The 22,983-nt window shown below is 38.9% G+C and overlaps 2 protein-coding genes across 11 annotated transcripts in view; one reads left to right on the forward strand and one right to left on the reverse strand.

The window, feature by feature from the left end:
- The window catches only part of LIN52 (lin-52 DREAM MuvB core complex component), a 146,501-nt gene that overhangs the window by 33,572 nt on the left and 89,946 nt on the right, over positions 1-22,983 (forward strand). The window contains exon 6 of one of the 10 annotated variants that reach the window (XM_039232339.1): positions 7,033-7,134. The exons of 8 other annotated variants lie outside the window; for them this stretch is intronic. In XM_039232339.1, the coding sequence (XP_039088270.1) occupies positions 7,033-7,052 (20 nt within the window). In that variant the 3' untranslated portion in view covers positions 7,053-7,134. Of the gene's footprint in view, positions 1-382; positions 425-7,032; positions 7,135-22,983 lie in introns of those variants that run through there. One more of the 10 variants, XM_039232338.1, reaches the window with a different exon arrangement.
- Positions 16,404-17,141, reverse strand: LOC120231980 (U1 small nuclear ribonucleoprotein C-like). Its single transcript, XM_039232333.1, has one exon. It carries the CDS (start codon positions 17,118-17,120, stop codon positions 16,668-16,670), a length of 453 nt encoding a protein of 150 aa, XP_039088264.1. The 5' UTR covers positions 17,121-17,141; the 3' UTR covers positions 16,404-16,667.

Consider the following 22,983-nt stretch of genomic DNA (forward strand, 5'->3'; position numbering starts at 1 on the left):
AATATAGGAAGATGACCTTTGAGAAGATAGAGAGTTCAGTTGTAAGTGTATGTATAGGCAGTTTAGGAGGACATACCCAAGAGATAATTAAATACATGGATCTGGTGCTCAGGAAATAGATTTTTGAATATCATCAGCTCATAAGTTCTAGTCAAACCCCTCAGTGAGAAGGAAGGATATGTGATGTTAAAACAGGACTCTGGTATGGTAGGCAGACTCAGATGGTCTCTCTTATTCCTGCTACTTGTATTTATGCCCTTGGATGATCTTATTCTCTTGATTATGGGCTGGATCTACTGACAGCAAAAATGGTGGAATGCTACTTCTGTGATTAAATTACAAAAAGGCCATAACTTCTGTCTTGTCCCTTATTCCCCTTTAGTGAAGCAAGATGCCATGTTGTGAGTATGGAGAGAAAAACTGGCTTGGGAATTATAAGAGCCTGGACATTGGAAACAGACTTGTTCTAATACTTACTAAAATTTGACAAGTTATCTCTCTAAGCTTATTTTCTTTGTCTTTAAAATGGAGGTAATAATACCTATCTTATTAGGTTGTTGAGAGAATTAAATTGGATGATGATTATAAAATGCCCAGTATGAATCTTCATGACCTTGGATCTGGCCACAGATTCTTACATATGACATCAAAAATATAAGCAACAAAGAAAAAATAGATAAATTGGACTTCATTAAAGTTAGAGACATTTGTGCATCAAAGGACATTATTAAGAAAGTGAAATGCCAACCTACAGAATGGGAGAAGACTTTTGTAAATTATATATCTGGTAAGAGGCAAGTATCTACAATATATAATGAACTTTCACAAATCAACAACAAAAAGACAATCCAATTAAAAGATGGTCAAAGGACTTGGATAGACATTTCTCCAAAGAAGATAAACAAATAAGCACGTAAAAAGATGATGAACATCATTAGTCATTAGGGAAATGAATGCAAATCATAGGCATAGTGGGATATCATTTCATACCCACTAAGATGGCTATAATAATGATAGTTTAAAAAAAAAAACAAAATAACAAGTGCTAGCAAGGATACGGTAAAATTAGAACCTTCGTACATTACTGGTGGAAATGTAAAATGAAGTGGCCACTGTGAGAAAGTGAGAAAGTATATATATTAGATATATACCCAGTAGAATTGAAGACAAGACCTCAAACAAATACTTGTACATGTATGTTCATATCAGTACCATTCATGTTAGCCGAAAGGTGGAAACAAGCCAAATATCCGTTAACACATGAATGGATAAGCACAGTAAGGTATATATACACAATGGAATATTATTCAGCCGCAAAAAGGAAGTACTGGTACATAGTACAACATGAATGAATTTTAAAAACATTATACTAGCAAGGAAGCCAGACACAAAAAGATCACATGTTGTATGATTCTATTTATATGAGACATCCTGGCTAGATAGACACATAGAGAGAGCAGATTGGTGGTTGCCAATCAGGAGAAAGGACAGGAGATGACGGGGGAAAGAGGAGTGACTGCTTAATGGATACAAGATTTTCTTTTGGGGTGATGAAGATGCTTTAGAATTTGATATAGGTAAAGGTTATACAATATTGTGAATATACTAAATCCATTGAAATGTACACTTAAAATTTTTACTTTAAAGCAATTTTAGCTCCAGGGGTACCTGGGTGGCTAAGTTGGTTAAGCATCCAGCTTTTTTAAAAAATATAATTTATTGTCAAATCGGCTAACATATAGTGTGTACAGTATGCTCTTGGTTTTGGGGGTAGATTCCCGTGATTCATCGCTTATATACAACACCCAGTGCTCATCCCAACAAGTGCCCTCCTCAGTGCCCATCATCCATTTTCCCCTCTACTCTCCCCACCCCCTGCCAACCCTCAGTTTGTTCTCTGTATTTAAGAGTCTCTTATGGTAAAGCATCCAACTTTTGATGTCCACTCAGGTCATGATCTTGTAGTTCAGTTCATGAGCTCAAGCCCTGTGTTGGGCTCCACTCTGTCAGCACTGAGAGTCTCTGCTTGGGATTCTCTGTCTCCCTCTCACTCTGCCCCTCTCCTCCGCTTGTATTTTCTCTCTCTCAAAATAAATAAATAAACATTAAAAAAAATTTTAGCTTAATAAGACAAATGTATAGGATGGTGTTTGACACCTAGTAAGCTATCAATAAGTTTTAGATTTTATTATTGCCTGATTTCATCTTTATCATTAATTTAGCTGTGTGGCCTTGGGTATCAGTTTTCTCAGTTGAAAAATGAAGTTGTTGGACTAGAAAACCCCTGAGATTCTTTCAGCATTAAAATAAAATTATGTCATTTTAAGACATAGTATTTAATGTGTTATATAGGGAAAACTGACTCTTAACTCCTCCCAGGTTTCTCTTTTACTCTCACATTACAGTCACACTCACCACACTTCTGACACCATATGTGGGTTTTTTTTCCCTTACACCAAGCAATTCTGCGACACCAGCTGGGTGTCCTGCAATTTAACTCAATTCTGACTCCCTGGAGATACTGTCAGATCCCGCAGGGTAAGGGCTCAGTTGCACAGGAGACCCCTCCCTTCCGCTTCAGATACCAGTTGCGAGTCCAAGTTGTCACTGTGCTTGTGACCGACCATCGACTATAAATCAGTTGTTCCCAGGAATTCCTCCTCGGGTTTCATTAATTTGTTGGAGCACCTCACAGAACTCAGGAAAACAGTTTACTACTATTTACCAGTTTATGATAGAAAGGTATGTTAAAGGATACAGTTGTACATCCAGCTGGAAAGATGCATAGGGCAAGGTGTGTGGAAAGGGTGCAGAGTTTCCATGCCCTCTCCAGACAAGCCACTCTCCCAGTACCTCCACATGTCCACCAACCCAGAAGCTCCCCAAACCCTGTACTTCAGGAATTTTTATGGAATTTTAATCACCTGAATCATTAACTTCATTTCTAGCCCTCTCCATCTCTGAACAAGGTAGTGGTATGAATGAAAATCCCAAGGTTCTAATCATGGCTTGGCCTTAAGAGCACCCCCATACAGGAACCCACCAAGAGTCACCTCGTTACAAAAAAAAACCAAAACAACAACACTGCTATCACCCAGGAAGTACCAAGGAATTTAGCAACTCCGTGTCAGGAGCGAGGGTCAAAGATTAAATATTAGAACAAAAGATGCTCCTAGGATTCGTACCACTTAGGAAATCACAAGAGTTTTAGGAGCTCTGTGCCAGAAACCAGAGGCAGAGAATTTTTTTTTTAATGCTTTATTTATTTCTAGAAGAGAGAGAGAGACAGCGTGAGCAGGGGAGGGTCAGAGAGAGAGGGGGTCACAGACTGAAAAAGGCTCCAGGCTCTGAGCTGGCAGTCAGCACAGAGCCCGACACGGGGCTCGAACCCACGAACCGCGAGATCATGACCTAAGTGAAAGTCGGACGCTCAACCGACTAAGCCACCCAGGCACCCCGGCAGAGAATTTTTTTATCTCACATTCATATAGCATATGTTTATTGTTTACTTTCAGGGCACTGTGCTAGGTACCAAGGACTCAACAGTGAATAAGGCAGAGATAGTTCCTCCTGTCACACAGCTAACATTCTAGTAGAAAACACAGTACACAAGTAATTGTTGGTGAAAAATTGTTTTAACTACAGTGTGGGTCAGGGGTCAAGTGAGCAGTGATTGTTCTCCTGAGAAAAAGATAGTTAAGTATGAAGAATGAGTTGGAGTTAATTGAGTGAAGGAAAGGGACTGCACTTTCTAGCAGAGTCTGGTAGTGGGAAGGAGCATAGTGCCCTTGCAGAACTGAAAGAAAGCTAATATACCTGGAGCTCAGACAGTGACTGCCAGGAGTGACAAAGGCTGGATCGTGTAAGATTTCTCAGTTGTACTAAAGATTTTGGACATTATCCTAAGAACACTGGGAAGTCACTGGGGGGCTCAAACAAGCCATATTCAGTTTCTGGCCTTGTAGAGAATGGTTTGGAGGAGGGCAAGCGGGGAGCTGGGGACACCAAGTAAAATGTCACTGCAGGAGCCAAGACTGTGATGCCTAGAACCAGGGTACAGGTACTGGTCAGGGAGAGAAGTCATTGAATTTGAGAGTAATTTAGGACAAAGTCTCGATTGATTGCCTGTGGGACATGAGAGAGGAGAGAGAGGTGTCAGGATGGAGTCCCAAATTTCTCCCCTAAACATGTAAGTCAGTAGCATGTAAAGAACATTGAAAGGCTTTCTGCTTCGGGCTGAGATGGAATAGCAGGGACTAGATTCACCTTCTTTCCCACCTGAGACAATTTTTTTAAGTGACAAAATTTATGAAACAGTGGTTTTAGGACACTGACATCAGGCAACAAAGGACAGTGATCTCTGAAAGATAGGAAGTAAATGCAGTGAGCACTGTGATTGTCCCAACTTTCTGCTTTGAGAGTTTTCAAGCTGTGATGCAGGGAGGGGGAATCTAGGCAGAGATTGGCAGACTCCTGAGTTGAAGACACAGAGCTAAGAGTCTGAAGAGACCAAAGCAGCTGGAGTTCACAAGAAAGTTCCAGAAAGGAGAAGGCTGCCCAGGGAGAGAATCCTGGAGATCTACAGAGGGTCCTCCTAGAGTCTTCGGCTGAGTACCAATCAGTGCATTCATGCAAGGAAGCTACTTGAGGCTGAAGAGAGTACTATCCCAAGGGATTAGAGGGAGCAGTGACTGGCACCACAGGCCAATACAAATGCTTATGCCTACCACCCAGCCTGACAAAATCTCATGATTCACAGAACTCAGAAGAGTTTTGCCTCCGTAGTAGTGAATACAGTTCCCAGACTATATACTTCAAGTACCTGCAGTTCATCATATATGAATTATATCTCACCAAAATTTTAAAAAATGTTTTTATCTTTTAAAAATATTTATTATTTTGACAGAGAGAGAGAGAGAGAGAGTCTGAGCATGCATGAGCGGAGGCAAGGCAGGGAGAGAGGGAGAGAGAGAATTCCAAACAAGCTCTGCACTGTCAGCTCAGAGCCCAACTCAGGGCTCAATCTCACACCATGAGATCATGACCTGAGCTAAAATCAACATTTGGAGGCTTAACTGACTGAGCTGCACAGGCACTCCAGTTCTTTATTCTTAAGCATACTGGTTTCTTCTTTGCCTATCCAAGCCATCCTACAACAAAAAACCAGCTCAAATCTTACACCCCATCATGCAGTGTGCTTTGTTAAATACCACTCTTGTGTGCTTTTCCTGGGTTCTGGTAATCTTGAGTATTCCTATTGTCCACTTAGAATTCCTAAATATTGCAGTGTTTCTGAGACTTGGAGGATAACCAAGAATAAAATTTTCTTCTATTTACAAAGTGATATTTAGAAAAAGTAAAAACAGTTTTCTGGTCTTAAAGATCTCAGTTTGGAGTTTCTTATGATTTTCAGAGCATAACATCTAGTATGGGGAAAACAGCTTCTAAAATGTAAAAGCTTTGGGGCGCCTGGGTGGCTTAGTCGGTTAAGCGTCCGACTTTAGCTTAGGTCATGATCTCGCGGTTCGTGGGTTCGAGCCCCATGTCGGGCTCTGTGCTGACTGCCAGCTCAGAGCCTGGAGCCTATTTCAGAGTCTGTGACTCCCTCTCTCTCTGACCCTCCCCTGCTCACACTGTCTCTCTCTCTCTCCTAGAAATAAAAAAAATTTTTTTTAAATTAAATTAAAAATAAATAAATAAAATGTAAAAGCCTTGTTGGATTTTAAGATAAAAGTGGTCTTACAGCACTGCAGAGAGATGAGAGAAATGGCATGTGTAAAGTGCTTAGCATAGGTTAAGTGAAGCAAGTAAAGTGTAGTGCTAATTTAACTGTATACATGTTAGATGTCAAAGACTGTGAGAACAAGAGATATTGCTTATCTAACTGAAAATAATTATTAGGGGAACCTGGTGGCTCAGTCGGTTGATCTCAGCTCAAGTCATGATCTCAGGTTCGTGGGTTCAGGCCCCACATCAGACTCTGTGCTGACAGCTCAGAGCTTGGAGCCTGCTTTGGATTCTGTGTCTCCCTCTCTTTCTGCCCCTCCCCCACTTGTGCTCTGTCTCTGTCTCTCAATAATAAATGTAAAACAAAATATTTTTTTTGAAAATAATTGTTAAAACCATGGAGTTTGTTTTGTTTCATTTTTTGTAGTATGTATTTTAAAAGTTAGATATGAGCTTTATTTTTTGCCCTTATAAAACAATACATATTCATTATAGAAAATATAAAGAAAGCAAAAGTCAGGCAAAATCACAGCATCCCAGAATAGTCACTTTTAACATTCTTCTAAGTAATCCAAACGTCTCTAAGAGATATTATACACAAATACATACACACACACATACGTGCATATAAATATAAATTTTATATGCATGGCCTAATGCTATTCTTGTTCTACAACCTACTTTTTAAACTTATTTCATTGTGAACATCTTTCAATGTCCATGAAAACATAGTAAAATCATTTGTTTTATGAATGTGCAGAATACCATATGTGATTATCATACATTTTGTTAATTCTCTCTTGGTGGACATTCTGTTGTTTCCAGTGTTTCACCAAAGTAAATGATGCTGCAGTGAGATCCTTTGCTGGATCAGAGTGAATGGCACATTTATAGTTTTTATACATATTAATAAAGTGACCGCTACACTTGTCCAAATTATATTTCTGAGAGTGGTAAATGAAGGCACTTGTATTCCTCTAACTTAGCCAAGCCCGGATATTGTTAAACTTTTAAATACTTGCCCATTTAATAGAGAAATTATGTTTCAGTGTTTTTTACATGCATTTGATTGCTAATAAAGTTGTATTTATTGGACAACTTGTTTTCCCCCTTTCATGAATTTCCCATTATAATCCTTGTCTACTTTTCTGCTTTCCATATTTAAAGGTGAGGAAACTGAGTTCTAAAGAAATGAAGTAATTTTCCTGTGGTTGGCCAGTAATTTAGTGTCAGAATCGGTAATCATAGCATGCTAGAGCTGGAAGGGGATCTTAGGCATCAAGTCCCAACCATCTAATGTTACAGATGCAGAAACAGAGACCTAAAGATGTTAGGTGACTTGACTAAGGACAGCTACCCAGCTCATTAACGACAGAACCAGGAGCCTGAATCATGTCTCATGAAGAGGGAAAGGCAAGTAACATTTTTGAGCCTGCCGTATTTCTTTTATTTTTTTAATTTTTTTCTTTCATAGTTTATTGTCAAGTTGGTTTCCATATAACACCCAGTGCTCATCCTAACAAGTACCCTCCTCCATGCCCATCATCCCCCTTCCCCTCCCCCCACCCCATCAGCCCTCAGTTTGTTCTCAGCATTCAAGAGTCTCTCATGGTTTGCCTCCCTCCCTTTCCCCAACTATTTTTCCCCTTCTCCTCCCCAATGGTCCTCCGTTAAGTTTCTCCTAATCCACCTATAAATGAAAACATATGGTATCTCTTCTTCTCTGTCTGATTTATTTCGCTCAGCATAACACCCTCAAGGTCCATCCATGTTGCTACACATGGCCAGATTTCATTCTTTCTCATTGCTATGTAGTATTCCATTGTATAGATAAACCACATCTTCTTGTTTGGTGGACACTTAGGCTCTTTCCATGTTTTGGCTATTGTTGAAAGTCCTGCTGTGAACATTGGGGTACATGTGCCCCTATGCATCAGCACTCCTGTATCCCTTGGGCAAATTCCTAACAGTGCTATTGCTGGGTCATAGGGGAGTTCTACTGCTAATTTTTTTAAGGAACCTCCATACTGTTTTCTAGAGGGGCTGCACCAGTTTCCATTCCCACCAACAGTGTAGGAGGGTGCCCGTTTCTCCACATCCTTGCCAGCATCTATAGTCTCCAAGTTTGTTCATTTTAGCCACTCTGACCGGCGTGAGGTGGTATCTCAGTGTGGTTTTGATCTGCATTTCCCTGATGAGGAGGGACGCTGAGCATCTTTTCATGTGTCTGTTGGCCATCTGGATGTCCTCTTTGGAGAAGTGTCTGTTCATGTCTTCTGCCCATTTCTTCACTGGATTATTTGTTTTTCAGGTGTGGAGTTTGATGAGTTCCTTATAGATTTTGGATACTAGCCCTTTATCTGATATGTCATTTGCAACTCCACTAATAGGCAACCATTCTGTTGGTTGCCTATTAGTTTTATTGATTGTTTCCTTTGCCGTGCAGAAGCTTTGTATCTTGATGAGGTCCCAGTCGTTCATTTTTGCTCTTGATTCCCTTGCCTTTGGGGATATATCAAGTAAGAAATTACTGCAGTTGAAGTCAAGGAGGTTGTTTCCTGCTTTCTCCTCTAGGGTTTTGATGGTTTCCTGTCTCACATTCAGGTCCTTCATCCATTTTGAGTTTATTTTTGCATATGGTGTGAGAGAGTGATCTAGTTTCATTCTTCTGAATGTTGCTGTCCAGTTCTTCAGCACCATCTGTTAAAGAGACTGTCTTTTTTCCATTGGATACTCTTTCCTGCTATATCAAAGATTAGTTGGCCATACATTTGTGGGTCCAATTCTGAGTTCTTGATTCTATTCCATTGGTTTATGTATCTGTTTTTGTGCCAATACCATACTGTCTTGATGATTACACCTTTGTATTAGGGGCTAAAGTCTGGGATTGTGATGCCTCCCATTTTGGTTTTCTTCTTCAATATTACTTTGGCTATTGGGGTCTTTTGTGGTTCCATACAAATTTTAGGATAGTTTGTTCTAGCTTTGAGAAGAATGCTAATGCAATTTTGATTGGGATTGCATTGAGTGTGTAGATTGCTTTGGGTAGTAATGACATTTTAACAATATTTATTCTTCCGACCCATGAGCGTGGAATGTTTTTCCATATCTTTGTGTCTTCCTCAATTTCCTTCATAAGTTTTCTATAGTTTTCATCATATAGATGTGTTATATCTTTGGTTAGGTTTATTCCTAGGTATCTTATGAGTTTTGGTGCACTTGTGAAAGGGATCAGTTTCTTGATTTCTCTTTCTGTTGCTTCATTATTGGTGTATAAAAATGCAACCAATTGATTTTGTACCCTGCAACTTTGCTGAATTCATGGATCCGTTCTAGTGAGCCTGCTGTATTTCTTATGTTTTGTCATTTAATTCTCACTATTATCTTACCATAGTTGACCCTTGAACAATGCAGGGGTTGGGACGCTGACCCCCGTGCAGGCAAAAATTCTTCATAGAACTTTTGTTTTTTCTTTTTTATTTCTAGGAGAGAGAGAGAGAGAGATAGCGTGAGCAGGGAAGGGTCAGAGAGAGAAGGAGTCACAGACTGAAACAGGCTCCAGGCTCTGAGCTGGCAGTCAGCACAGAGCCCGACACGGGGCTCGAACCCATGAACCGCGAGATCATGACCCAAGCGAAAGTCGGACGCTTAACCGACTAAGCCACCCAGGCGCCCCTCTTCATAGAACTTTTGACTCCCCCCAAACTTAATTACTAATAGTCAGTTATTGACCAGAAGCCTTACCAATAACATAAACAGTTGATTAACACTTATTTTGTATATGTATTAAATACTGTAGTCTTAAAATAAAATAAGCAGAGAAAAAATGTTATAAAGAAAATCATAAGGGGGAAGCCTGGGTGGCTTAGTTGGTTGAGTGTCCGACTTAGGCTCAGGTCATGATTTCACAGCTCATAGGTTCTGCCCCACATGGAGCTCTATGCTGATAGCTCAGAGCCTGGAGCCTGCTTCGGATTCTGTGTCTCCGTCTTTCTCTGCCCTTCCCCCGCGCTCGCTCGCTCTCTCTCCTCTCTCTCTCAAAAATAAATAAACATTTAAATAAAGGAAATCATAAGAAAGAGGAAATACATTTATAGTACTGTACTGTATTTATAGAAAATATCCGCATGTAAGTGGACCCGTGCAATTCAAACCTGTGTTGTTCAAGGGTCAGCTGTATTCCCATATGAACAGATGAAGTGACTGAAGTTCAGAGAGTGTCAGTGATTTGCCCACACACCTAGTTATTTGCAAACCTGGACTAGAATTCAAATTTTCTGATGCTCAATCCGGAGGTATCATTGCCTCTTCGAATAGTAACAGTGGATATGTTTCTTAACTTCTTAAGTTAAACAATTGAACTTATTTGATAACATATGATAATTTGCCTCTTGAGAACTTGTAAATAAAACTCTGCCTGTGTTTAACAGTTCTTATTTAATACTGGACACCAATCAAACACTTTTGGAACTTTTCATTATAAACAAAAACAGATCAGCTACCATCTATAGGTCTTACATCTATAGGTGAATAGATTTGAGATCCATGAACTAGATATAACCTAAGTTTTTAATGGTAGAGATGTCTGGATTGAAACTCTCAGTATTTCCTCAGAAGCATTTTTATTCCATAGAGAGTAAAATCTTAACATATAAAATGAAAATGACATTTGGATTCTCTGAAGTGTAAAAAGGACTTGAAATCATCAAGGGGTCAATAGGAACAAAATCGAAACCATGCCAATTGCATCCTTTATATCTCCAAAAAAAAAAAAAAAAAAAAAAAGTGCCTCTTAACTTTGATTTCTTGACAGGCCTCAGAATTTCAAAATCATATTAGAGCTAATTTGGTTGTAGTTTCATCCTACAGAGAGGTACAGAGATTAGTATTGACTTGTGTATAACTTTGTTGACACTCTTGGTTTGGTTCTGATATGTAGAAATTAGTTGGTAAAATCTGTGTTCTACATTTCTACTTTCCAGAGAGATCTTATAAATATTTGGGTTGATGCTTTTAAACCTGCTGGTTTCATCTATGTTGGGGAAAATGGAACAATGTACCATGTTATAGAATCTTCCTTTTTTTCCTTTACAGAGGATTTGTAGGCTTATAGAATAGGGGAGCCAGCAGTTAACTCACATTATTCTAGTCTTTAATCATGGGGGATCTGTAAGTCTCATTATTTAAGAAATAGACATTATTTCTTTGGTATTTTCCTGATTTATTTTACTGGAATAAGAGTCACACATTAGTTAGCACTTACAGATTCTGGTAAAGTCTAGGGTTTTTGATTTTTACCCTTTTTCCCTTTTTTGTTTCTTTCCTCCCCTCCTGTAGCCTTTGTGACTAGGAGAATGTAGGAAATAAAAGTTGAGTGGTTTAAGGCAGTGCTAAAGCTAAAGCCATACCACATTTTAACTCATGCTGAAATGGGTACCTAAGAGTATGGACCTTTAGCTCAGTCCACTACCGAAAAACAAGTATCACCAGAAGTAATTCTTATTCTAGTATCAAACATAACAGTCCTTTAAAATCTCCTTTGGAATGTTGAAAAGAGATAAAATGAAACCGTCAGAATGGTTATTTATTGAAGAAGAGGAAACCTATAATTTCATTCACCCATTGTAGCTCCACTTTCTCATTTTAATGCTCAGTCCACAGTGTTGATGGTAAAAGATGTCCTGCACCTACAGAGATGGTGGTGGGAGAACAGACATCACCTTTCCATTTATTGCTTGTTACAGTTTGGCCTGTTTACAGACAGAACTGCTCCATGGGTGCCTCTAGTAGAGAGTAAAGAAAAGCAAGGTAGCAGCAAGAAGTCAGCATTTACACATGACCAATGAATTGGCTAATTTTTAACATGCAGTTAGTTAAGAAATGATTACAGCCTGAGGAGTCATGACCTCAACTTTTCATCAGCTCCATTGGATTGTGCCTCAGTTTGGAAATGAAGGAGGTATGCGGGAAGTTTTAATTGTACCTGTGTGATTTATCCCTAGTCAGCTCTTTAATTTCTTCTGGCTGTCTGAGGTTTCCGACATGCTGTAAATTTCCCCAACTTTTTCATTATCTGCAATTTCTTTATGACTCGTGAATCGGAGTGGAGAGAGAGTATGGATTTACAGCGGAGATAAACATGTCCATAAAGTCTGTATCTGTGTCAGTAATTGTACTGCTGTCAGTGACTGTCCTGTTTTACAGGCCTCTCTTGGGAAAGGAACAGGCTTCACTACCAGCAGCACTGAAGTGCTTGCTTTGATTTGCATTAACTTGCTGTGAGATTAGGTAGGAATGGTGGGATAGGAATTGATACTGGACCTTGGCCTCTTGTTTGTTTAAAGTCAGATGACATTGTGTTGGATAACTGTACTGAAAATAGAACGTGGACAACCTTCACTTCCTAAGTGAAATGCAACCTACTGATACAGTAGATGTGAAAAAAAATCTCTTCTAAGTTCATGTTATGTACTGCTTTTAAGATGACTTCCCATTTTCTGTCACTGTTAATGAAACTTCCATCTTTCCATTTACCTTTTCTTGGAATTAAAACACAGAATTTCTCTTTCAGAACACTTAGTCCTCAAGAATAAGGCCAGCTAGCGTTTTCATGATGTTCCAGATTTTCCATCTGCCATGTCTTTAATTCTTAGCTGTTAATGTCTCTTTGCTGATTGCTTGAAGTGGGCTGCCCTCAACCATTTGCTGTAAGAAAAGAAGGCTTAAAACATAGAGAAATCCTTAATATTCCATCTTTAAAGACACTTCAGGATTTCTCTAGTGTTTCCATAGAGCAGTTGTGAAAGAAATCAGAACCTTTTAAAAACAAACACACATTTTTTTTTTAGTACATTTGATATTGGAGGACACCCCTCAAGAATCAAAACTGTCCTTGCATACCCTGAACCCTCTGGACGGTAGTTTAAAAGAAGAGTAGGTGGCAGTACAGTTTAGCAAAGAGAGGATAAGATGCAGGATAAATCTCAATCCTTAGCCCACACGTCCAAGTAATATGGAGAGTTTTCCAGTTGATTTTTCCATACCTTTAACTTCTCTTCCTTCTTCTGCTTGCATTCTTTTTGCCATCTTTCTACCCGTAGATGGGAGAGAGAAGATTAAAGGAGATGATATGATACAAGATTGTTTGGCTTCTTTCCAGAAGCTGTGGTGAAAAAGTATGGCTAGAGAAAATTATGGCTAAAATGAAACGTGAAATTATCTGTGGTTTTCATTCTCGATCTCTCCTGTTACCATAATAGAGTTTCTTCTTACTCAATAAGGGATAAACTACTTTCTTTAGGTGAGAGAAATAAGCTGCTGAGGGCCCTTTGTCAGTCAGTCCTTGCCTTTCTTTAGACTAGGAACCCTTTGTCACTCACTCTCTTCTTTCCCATCACACCCAGCAGTGTTCTTCATGGAGTCAGTTACATCATTAACCTGATTCAGATTTGGGAAAACTTCTAGTATATGGCTTACTGGGTCTGACTTAACAAACATACACAATAACCTAAAAGCCAAACAAACAAAACTGTAAGTTTAGCTTGGTGCTGTAACTTCCAGTTTTGTTTTATGAACTTAAAGTTTTCTTTAATGAATGCCATATTGGAATGCTCAACATCCATTTTGATGTAGACCTTTATTTTTCCTTTTATATTTTATCCATTTTATATAGTCTGGTTGTCAGCACAAGTTTGGCCTCGGTTAAGGAGTGTCACCTATATGCCTGCTCCGTTAGTCAAAAGATGTCTCTGTAGAAATAAGCCTTCTTTTTTTTTTTAAGTATATTTATTTTGAGAGAGAAAGGAAAGAGAGTGTGGGGGAGGGTCAGAGCAAGAAGGAGAGAGAGGATCCCAAACAGGATCCATGCTGTCAGCACAGAGCCTGACATGGTGCTCAGTCCCATGAACTGTGAGATCATGACCTAAGGTGAAATCAAGAGTCAGATGCTTAACCAACTGGGACACCCAGGTGCCCCTAGACTACTAATAAGCTTTCTGATTGGTCAGATTGAAAGTCTTGTTATTGCTAAGATGATTCCCTCCTAGAAAATAGTTTTATAGGTAGGGAGAATATAGTGCACTAGCTTCTAGTGCAAGGGAAGCACTTTTCTGGTTGGAGGGAAAATAGTCTGCTTCTGTTTCTGCTGCTGTCAGCTGTCAAGTTCAGTAAAAACAAGGGTCTAATTAGCCAACAGTCTCAGTGTTGGAGGATAATAGCATTAACAAAGAAAAGAGCAACACAATGAAAGACTATTTGAATATGAATTTGTGTACCTGCTATTCACTGAAATGGCTCCACAACAGGAATTGGTAACTTTTTGTATTAAAGGGTTAATAAACAAAGACACTGGAGAATGATTCCGGAACATGTCTCCAGATTGAAAAACGACAGGCAGTTCTTCCTCACTGTCCTTAATCAGGCTGCGAATGGAATCCAAGAGTATCCAGGCTTGAAACTAAAGGGAGTACTGGAGTATTGATCTGTTAACTGCTTGTAGAAGGGATCATTCTTGGGTGAAAATCCTCAAGTGGTAGTTTACTTTTCAAGATCCCAGACTTCCTTAGTTCCATATAGATTAAATATAGTTTATTTCAGATTATCAAGTAAAAGAATATGAATGCCACAAATAGGTCAGGAAGAAGCTCCTCTTCACTAACTTAAGAAGAAATGCCATTAAGTCTTATTTTCCTCCTACAGTTGATCTTTTTATGAAAACGTTTTAAATATCCAGTAAGCCTCCCCCCACCACATACATGCATACATATATGCATATGTGTATATATATACATGTACATATGTGTGTGTGTATGTTTTTAAATTTTTATTTTTCCTTGAACTATTTGGAAGTAAGTTTCAGGTATGAGGCACTTTACCCCTAAATACTTTAGAACACATCTCATAAGAATAAGGATGGTTTTCTGAATACTACTACTATTATGTCCAATAACTGCAAAATATCTAATATCTTTTCACATTCAAAATTCCTCAGTTGTTCCTAAAAATCTTGTGTAGTTTTTGTTTGTTTTTTTCAATTTGTTTTTTCAATCGCAAGCATTGCAAATGTCAATACATTCTTGGTAGAAGAACATTTAGTACTAAATTCTATACACCAGCTCTTTTAGTAAGTATTTACTTATTAAATTAAGTAATTTGAGGGGCATCTGAGTGGCTCAGTCATCTGAGCATTCGACTTCGGCTCCGGTCACAATCTCATGGTTCATGGGCTTGAGCCCCATGTCAGGCTCTGTGCTGACATCTCAGAGCCTGGAGCCTGCTTCAGATTATGTGTATCCCTCTCTCTCTGCCCCTTCCTGCTCATGCTCTATCTCTGCCTCTCTCTCTCAAAAGTATATAAGCATTAATAATAATACATAAATAAATTTTTAACCACTTTTTTCCTATGCTGAACATATATTTACTCAAATTACTATCATTTTCTCTAGAATATTGAATTTCAAGTTCCTTCTACAGCAGGCCTGCTTTATCAAGCTCCTTTAATCTGTTTCTGGTATTCTCCCCTTCTGCTAACCAAATTAGCTGTAGAATTGATCTCTTTCCAGTAACTTCTCTGCTCTGCAGTCAGAGTAATATTTTGAAACGCAATTGACATGTGACTTTTTCCCCTGCTTAAAACTCTTCAATGGCTTCCCAGTTGCTCTTAAGAAAAAATAAGAAATCTTTAACTTGGCCTTATTGCTCCGTATGACCTGGCCTTTCTCACACCATGCTCATCTCACACCATGCTTCCCTCTCCGACCACGGGTTCCACAAATTCCTCATGAGGCAAAAATGAAGTAACAAATACAGGGAACACCTCTTGGAAGAGATGAAACTTGAAATAGCCTTGATGGCTAATATTTGCATATAAGAGGAAGGAACACCCTTCAGATTGGAAGCAGTTTTTGAGTATTGGTTGGTTAGAGTACTAGAAAGTGTGGTTTTAAAAGTGTGGAGGAGCTATATTATGGAATACCTGATTGACCAGGCTGAGGAATCATTAGAAGTCTGATAGCTACCTCCAGGGAGAATTGAAGGGTGTGGTGATGGGTCCCAGGGACTAGGTAGGAAGCTGCTACAGTCTAAGAATTCATTGCTGCTTGTATTAGCTAGGACAGTGTGAATGCAAAAGAGGGGACAGTTGAGAGATATATGGGAGACAAAATAGGTATAAAATTGTTACAAACTGGAAGGACACAAGAGTCAAAATGATCTTAAGGTTTAAAGCCCCTATGACCAGGAGAATACAGTTTAGTGTGGAAGTGGGGTACAAAGTGTTCAGGCATCATTGAAATGAATTACTTAAGCAAATATCACTATTATAAGCTAAAAGATGGTGGATATCAAGTCTGTTAGTTAGGATGAGGTTCAATTACATGAATTGTGGTTTACATAGAGTAGAACTCTTTTCCACAAAAAGGAAAGCTGGAGATAGACAGGCCCAGACTGGTAGGGCACAGTCCGTGTCATCAAGGACCAAGGCTTCTTTCTTTCCACTCCATTTTCTTAGTGCCTTCCATCTAAAGGATACCTCAGAATACAAGGTGACTTCTAAAGCTCTAGCCATCAGGCCTGAGGTATAGCTCAGGAGAAGGTGGGAAAGAAGGGCAAGGGGGGTGTCCCACATAACTGGCTTCTTTTAAGCAGCTTTCTAGAAGTGCCTTAAAACTTTTTTTTTTTTAACTAAAACAGTTGACAACTTTATTTTCACATTTCACAATACAAATGAAAATTGCTCTTTTTGTTGTTTGTTTGTCCCACTACTCCCTTGCAAAAACTATCCTCTGTTTGATAGGAAGGGGGAGCAAGTCTTCCTTGTCATGCCGTTAGAAAACACCCGGAGTCACAGCACCATGATCTCCTGGTGAAGTAGAACGAGTGATATAAAATGGATACAAAGAGGCCCCTGTCTCTCCTTATCTGTCCGGTCGAGTCATTCCCGGTCAAGTGGGCACCATCATGGGACAGGCAGGAGGTCTCATCATCGGGGGCCCAGGCATCATCGGCATGTGGCCTCCCATAGGCGGCCGCATTCCAGGAGCAGGTCCCACTGGCATCATCCCAGGAGGAGGAGGGCCCATCATTGGCATCATGGGAGGGCCCCCCATGTGGGGTGCTGGCATCATACCAGGACGAGGAGGACCCGGGAGACTGGGGGGAGGTGGAATCATGGCCCCTGCAGGAGGGGGAGCAGAGAATGGAGTAGGAGGAATCTTTCCTTGCTGAAATGCAGCGGTTGTTTTGTCGATCAGGCTCTGGGCTTGCTCTTCCATCCATTTCTGATAGTAGTCTTTCACATTCTCTTTGTGTTTCCTACCACTGCAGTGTGTCTTTCTCACAGATGGAGAGTCATGGGTGAGGTATGTGTCGCAGTAGTCACAATAAAACTTAGGCATGTTGCTCCGCAGGCCATTGACCACTCCCTAGAAGTGCCTTAAAACTTAATCATCTGCACCAACCTAGCTGCAAAAGACTCTTATCTTTTATTCTAGGCTTTGATTTTGCTGGCTAGAAATTAGGGGTTTTGTTAATAAGGAGGAGAAGAATAATAGGCATTGGGATAAGCAATCAACATTCTCTGTCACAGGTAACAAGACACCTGTGCAAGAGCAATGACTGGCCAGTAGAAGTAGAAGAATGTGAGGTGATGGCTATGTTGAGAAAGCTCAGAATTAGTGAATTTAGAGGTGCATGAATGGTTGGTTGTTCATCTGTGAATTAGGCTTCATTCTTATACTTTATTGATTATGTTGTGTGAATTATGAACAAAAGTTACGGATTGATTTTGTTTTCTTTACTGTATGGTATGTTTGGTATTCCAAAAAGTCAGTAAATTCATACCCATGAGTCCTTTTAAGGATCTTGCAGACCTTTTTGGGGGTAGGGGATGGGGAGGGCTATTTTTCCAAGGAAGTAAAAAGAAAAATCTCAGCTTTTTAAAAAATCTTTAAATCTTTAGGAGGCAGACCACTCAAGAAATGGTGAGTTTTTAGTACTGACCTTTTTTTATGGTCAGCTTATTAATATTTATATCTACTAAGCAGGTTCTGAGTAGATATTTCTAGTTATGAAGTGAAACACTTGGTTCTCTCATTTCCATGTATTTATCAAAGCAGATTCTAAGAGATTTTTAAAGTTATTTTTAAAACGTTTATTTATTTATTTATTTTTTTGAGAGATGGAGCATGAGTAGGGAGGGGCAGAGAGAGAGAGACACACAGAATGTAAAACAGGCTCCAGGCTCAGTTGTCAGCACAGAGCCTGACACAGTGCTTGAACCCACAGACTGTGAGATCATGACCTGCGCTGTAGTCGGATGCTCATCCGACTAAGCCACCCAGGTGCCTCTCTAAGTCATTTTTTAAAAAAGATTGTTTCAGTAAAATTTTCTTTTATACAGTTAGCCTGGCCTAGTGATCATGAATCCAAGGGCTGATTTTTAATTTTTGCTGTGTCTCACATAACCTTGATTATAATAGAGCATCAGTGTTATTGAGTGAATGGTTGAGTTACCTCTGAAACCCAATATGATGTAGGCTCTGGTAATATTTAGAAGTTAAAGGCAGTCTTTATTGTTTAACATAATCAAATTTGCTTTATAGCCAGGAAAAAACCTCTAGTATCTTCTAATATATATTTAATATATAAATATATTATTAGTATAATCATATATTAATATAAGCTATTTTTACAATGGCTTTATTGCTAGTTTTAACAAAAACTAACCCCTGAGAATACTTTACAGCAAAATACATGAACATAGAATCACTTAGAAGCATTTTTTGAAAACTTAACCCAAAATGCCAAATAATCTTTTAGGTTTATGCTGTTTACAATAGTAAAACTAGCATTTTACTTTGATATTTAAAGGTGACTTCTTAGCACTTTGCTGCAGAATGTGCATGATTTTGCCCTACTTCTGGTGACTAGATTCTCATCCTTTCAATAGGATCAATGTTAAGCCAGCCTTCTTTACCTCCTCGATCCATATTAAACCTGTCTTGGAAAGAATTCGTTTATTGGATAATATAGCTACACTGGGGCTCTATGACAATATCTTTTGCTGCCTCATTAACTCTGGAGCATTAGAACAAGATAAAAATGCCCTAAAGCCTCTTATCTGATGTCTGGTGTAACCTGCTGAAAGCAGGAGTGCCATTAGTTTATGTTAGAAATCAAATGGCCCTCTCCAGTGCAGGAAGTACTGATTAAACCTGAAGTGTCCCTGGAGGACTCTACAGCTGTCACAGGGGTGGTGGCTGTCCTTCACCGAAGAGAAATCTGGGCCAGAGGTCCCAGTGGGGTGGTGCTTTAAGAACTAGCACGTGGCTGCCCCAGCTGTTCCGCTTTGCCTAATGAATTGTTTTACAAGAAGAGGCTGGGTATTGTCATCACAAGCTGCCTTCCTTAGAGACTGGAGCAGGCCAAATAATAAGTAATGTTAGTGATGGTAATTGAAATGTGATGGCTCTCCTGGGATCTTCACAGGCCTGGAGCTGGTTGGCACTTGTGGATTCTCGTCCTACCAAGACCCTATTTGAAGTATGCCTTTTTTTTTTTTTTTCCAATTACATAATAGTGTGGGGTTTTTTCCCCCCCTCTCCTTCTCACTATAGAAATCCATTGGCAGAAGCAGTCTTAGGAACGTTACAGCAGTGGCTTTAAGTACAAAAAGAACAGCTTTGATTTTTTCATTTAAATTGTCAACACTACAACAGTTAAGGATTACACATATTCTTAGTCTCCTAAAGATCACTGCAGAAATCTCTCTAGGCTACACTCTTGATTTAAAAAATTTTTAAAAAGCATAGTAGGATATAAAGGGAAAAGTAAAATCCTTGCTTGCTGAACTTACCAGAGGTAACTACCAAAACATTTTCTATGCATAATCAAAGTTTATTTATGTTACTACGTACATATAAGATCATAATATATGTACTGTTTCGTGACCTACTTTTTCACCCCACAATATATCTTAGATATCTTTCCACAACAATACAGATAGATCTACCCCATTGTTTTCCTAATTGCTGAATAGAATTTTATTGTATTGATGTACCAATTCTAGACTCTTACTAGATAGTTTGATCTGGACCCGTGGGTGAATATTTATTGTACCAACTGGTTGCACTCATTGATTTGTATTCTGTGGTTCACTCTTTCACATCAGTGGTTTTCCTTTCTTCAGGAATGTTCCTGGACTTTTCTTTTTCATTTTTTTTTTTAACATTTATTCATTTTTGAGAGACAGCGTGAGTGGGGGAGGAGCAGAAAGAGAGGGAGACAAAAGAATCTGGAGCAGGCTCCAGGCTCTGAGCTGTCAGCACAGAGCCCAACGCAGCGCTCGAACCCACAGACCGTGAGATCATGACCTGAGCTGAAGTCAGACCTTTAACCAACTGAGCTACCCAGCCACCCCTCCAGGACTTCTAAAATAGGAAATAGTGGAGGTAAAACTTTTGGGGAGGGATAGTGTAAGTCTTGTCATGGACCACTAGCTGGACATATGTTTAGTGATATGTGCCCTACTGCATATTTTAAATTCTTTGCTTAGTCCAGATAGGTGAGGAAAACAAATAGCCTTTAATGGATGTTGTCTAAGGCATTGACTGGAGGCTTCCTCTCAAATTGAATGAGTGTTTTCTTCCCTAATTTTCTACTTCAGAAGTTCCAAGTATCAAGTTATGAATATATTAATGGACTTGGGAAATGATTTGTCAGCATGTGAAAATGAGGACTTAGGTTTATTGTGTTAACAGCTTGGCTAACAAAGCAAGTTTGTACCTTGTGAACTTTAGGGGCCTTGCTGGGAGTGGCAAATGTGATGAATGAAGCAAAGCAATTTTCCGAGAGTATTTCAGGTCATTGACGGGAGAAATCACTTGTCTTCTTAGACAAACCGAAACCTAATTTTAGTTGGTTGCATCTGTCTTCAGTAGAATCTTTGCAAATTGATAGAAATTCTCACTTCTATCTAAAATGGGAACATGGTATGTCTTTTAACTGAAAGCCTTTTAGACTCATTCTCTCAACTATTCAAAGTTCTGATTTGCCCAATCATTATTGAAGAGACGTCATACTTCTAAGTTATGAAATGCCAACTAGTTTGGTTTCAAGTTCCTTCTACAGTGTTTTCCTCTCCTTGATGCATTCAAATTGATGCACAATGCTTAACTTAATAATTGGAGGCTGTTAATAACAGTTACTATTTATACCTGATTTACCTCTTGTTCAAATCTTCAGTAGATTCTTGGGACATATGTGTGCATACCGAAGTTTCAGGGGCTCTTGTGGGCTATTGAATATTCTCTAGACTCATGATGTTCAGAATGGTAGCCACTAGCTGATGCTGTTTAAAAATTAAATTAATTAAAATAAAATTAATTTCTCATAGTAGTTAATGCTTAGTAGCCACGTGCAGCTAGTGGCTACCATACCACACTGGACCGCACAGAGAACATTTTCGTTAGACAGCACTAGTCTAAAGGTTGGCGAACTGTAGCTCACAACCTGTTTTTGGGTTCCCTGTGTACAAAGAATGGGTTTTGCATTTTTAAAGGGTCATAAAAATAAAACAAAAATCAGAAAAATATGAGACAGAGACTGAGTATGGCCCACAAAGCCTAACGTATTTACTACCTGGTCCTTTATAGGAAAAGTTTGCTGACCCTTCAACCTGTGCCTCCTTCTTTTAATAACATTTCAGCTTTCTGATCAAGTTAAGGTTAGAGGTTTCCCTAAGCCATCAGAAGGTTGTGAATCTATTAAGCAAATTAGGCAAATTGAAGAGCAAAGTTTTTTACTGTAGATAGACCACAGAATGAAGTCCAGAGCTTACGCAAATCAGTTCCCTGTAGCTAGCACAAGTGGGATGAGCTTTGAAATAGGTAAAATTCTTTGTAGTATAAATGATCAACTTGTAAGAGCTTTGTGAATAATACCTACAGTGTAACAGAACAACATTCTGAATTTGTACACTATTCTGTGACTTCTAAGTATTCCTCCTCCTATCTTACTCTGAAAGAAATAGAATGAATACATTTCAGCAGATGCACTTGACCTTTCAATAAAGAATTTACCATGGAGATTTTTAACTGTTCAAACAATTTTAACTGTCAAGTTATTTTAGCCAGTCTCTCCTTGGAAGAATGAAGCAGAAAGATTCTTCTGCTGGTATTCTCTACATCTGAGAGATAATCTTCCCTTGCCAAATGTAGCTAACAATTTTTCATTAAATGTAAAGCTTATGAAATCTGCCTATAAAAGTGAGCATCTGGCACTTCTGTGGTAAATTATAGAGTCAACTTGTTGCTGTCAAGATAGGACCTTGGTATTCATGACAGAGCTTTGTGATTTCCCAAGTTTGTGCTAACCCATATTATTTTTCCTCTAAAATGCAGTAAGGTACATTTGAAGAAATTAAGTTATCTCTTTGGCTTTTTGATGTGAATTATTCCATAATTAGATATAACTCAAGTAATTCTCCCCCTAAAATAAATGTTATACTACAATACATTGAATTATTAGTAGAAGCATTAATTTGAACTTGCCTGAATCTTCAGATTTAAGATAGTGATGTTATATTATTATGGCCTGTGTAGTGAGATCATGAAATGTACTGAACCCCAGAAAAAGTCACATTTCAACATTAGCCTTGTCAAAAGAAGCAAGTGGTAAAGGAGATAAGGGAGAGAATTGTGAGACAGTATTTTGAGAGGGAACCTTCATGAAGTATAGCTTCTTTTTTTAATGTTTATTTAGTTTTGAGAGAGAGACACAGTGTGGGCAGGGGAGGGGTCAGTGAGAAAGGGAGATACAGAATCTGAGCTGTCAGCACAGAGCCCATCGTGGGACTTGGACTCATGAACTGCAAGATCATGACCTGAGCTGAAGTTGGGTGCTTAACCGATTGAGCCACCCAGGTGCCCCAAGTATAGCTTCTTTCTAAAGGACAGTAAGAATGATAACTATGTTTTGCTTTTATTCACTGGTACAAAATCAGTGAAAATTTTATTACTTAAAGTTCTATTTATTGATCATCACTGGTTATGGTTTCTAATAGCAATTTCCCATGGTAGAACTTTGACTAAATTTATGGAAACTCCTAAAATTTGTTCTAATCTTTCTTTGCCATTCTTTTTTTTTTTTTAAGTTTATTTATTTTTTAGTAATCTCTGCATCCAATGTGGGGCTCAAACTTAACAATTGTGAGATCAAGAATCACATGCTCTTCCATCTGAGGCAGCCAGGTGCCCCCTC

This window comes from Hyaena hyaena, unplaced genomic scaffold, assembly GCF_003009895.1.
Source record: "Hyaena hyaena isolate Hyena2069 unplaced genomic scaffold, ASM300989v1 scaffold_65, whole genome shotgun sequence".
Taxonomy (NCBI): domain Eukaryota; kingdom Metazoa; phylum Chordata; class Mammalia; order Carnivora; family Hyaenidae; genus Hyaena; species Hyaena hyaena.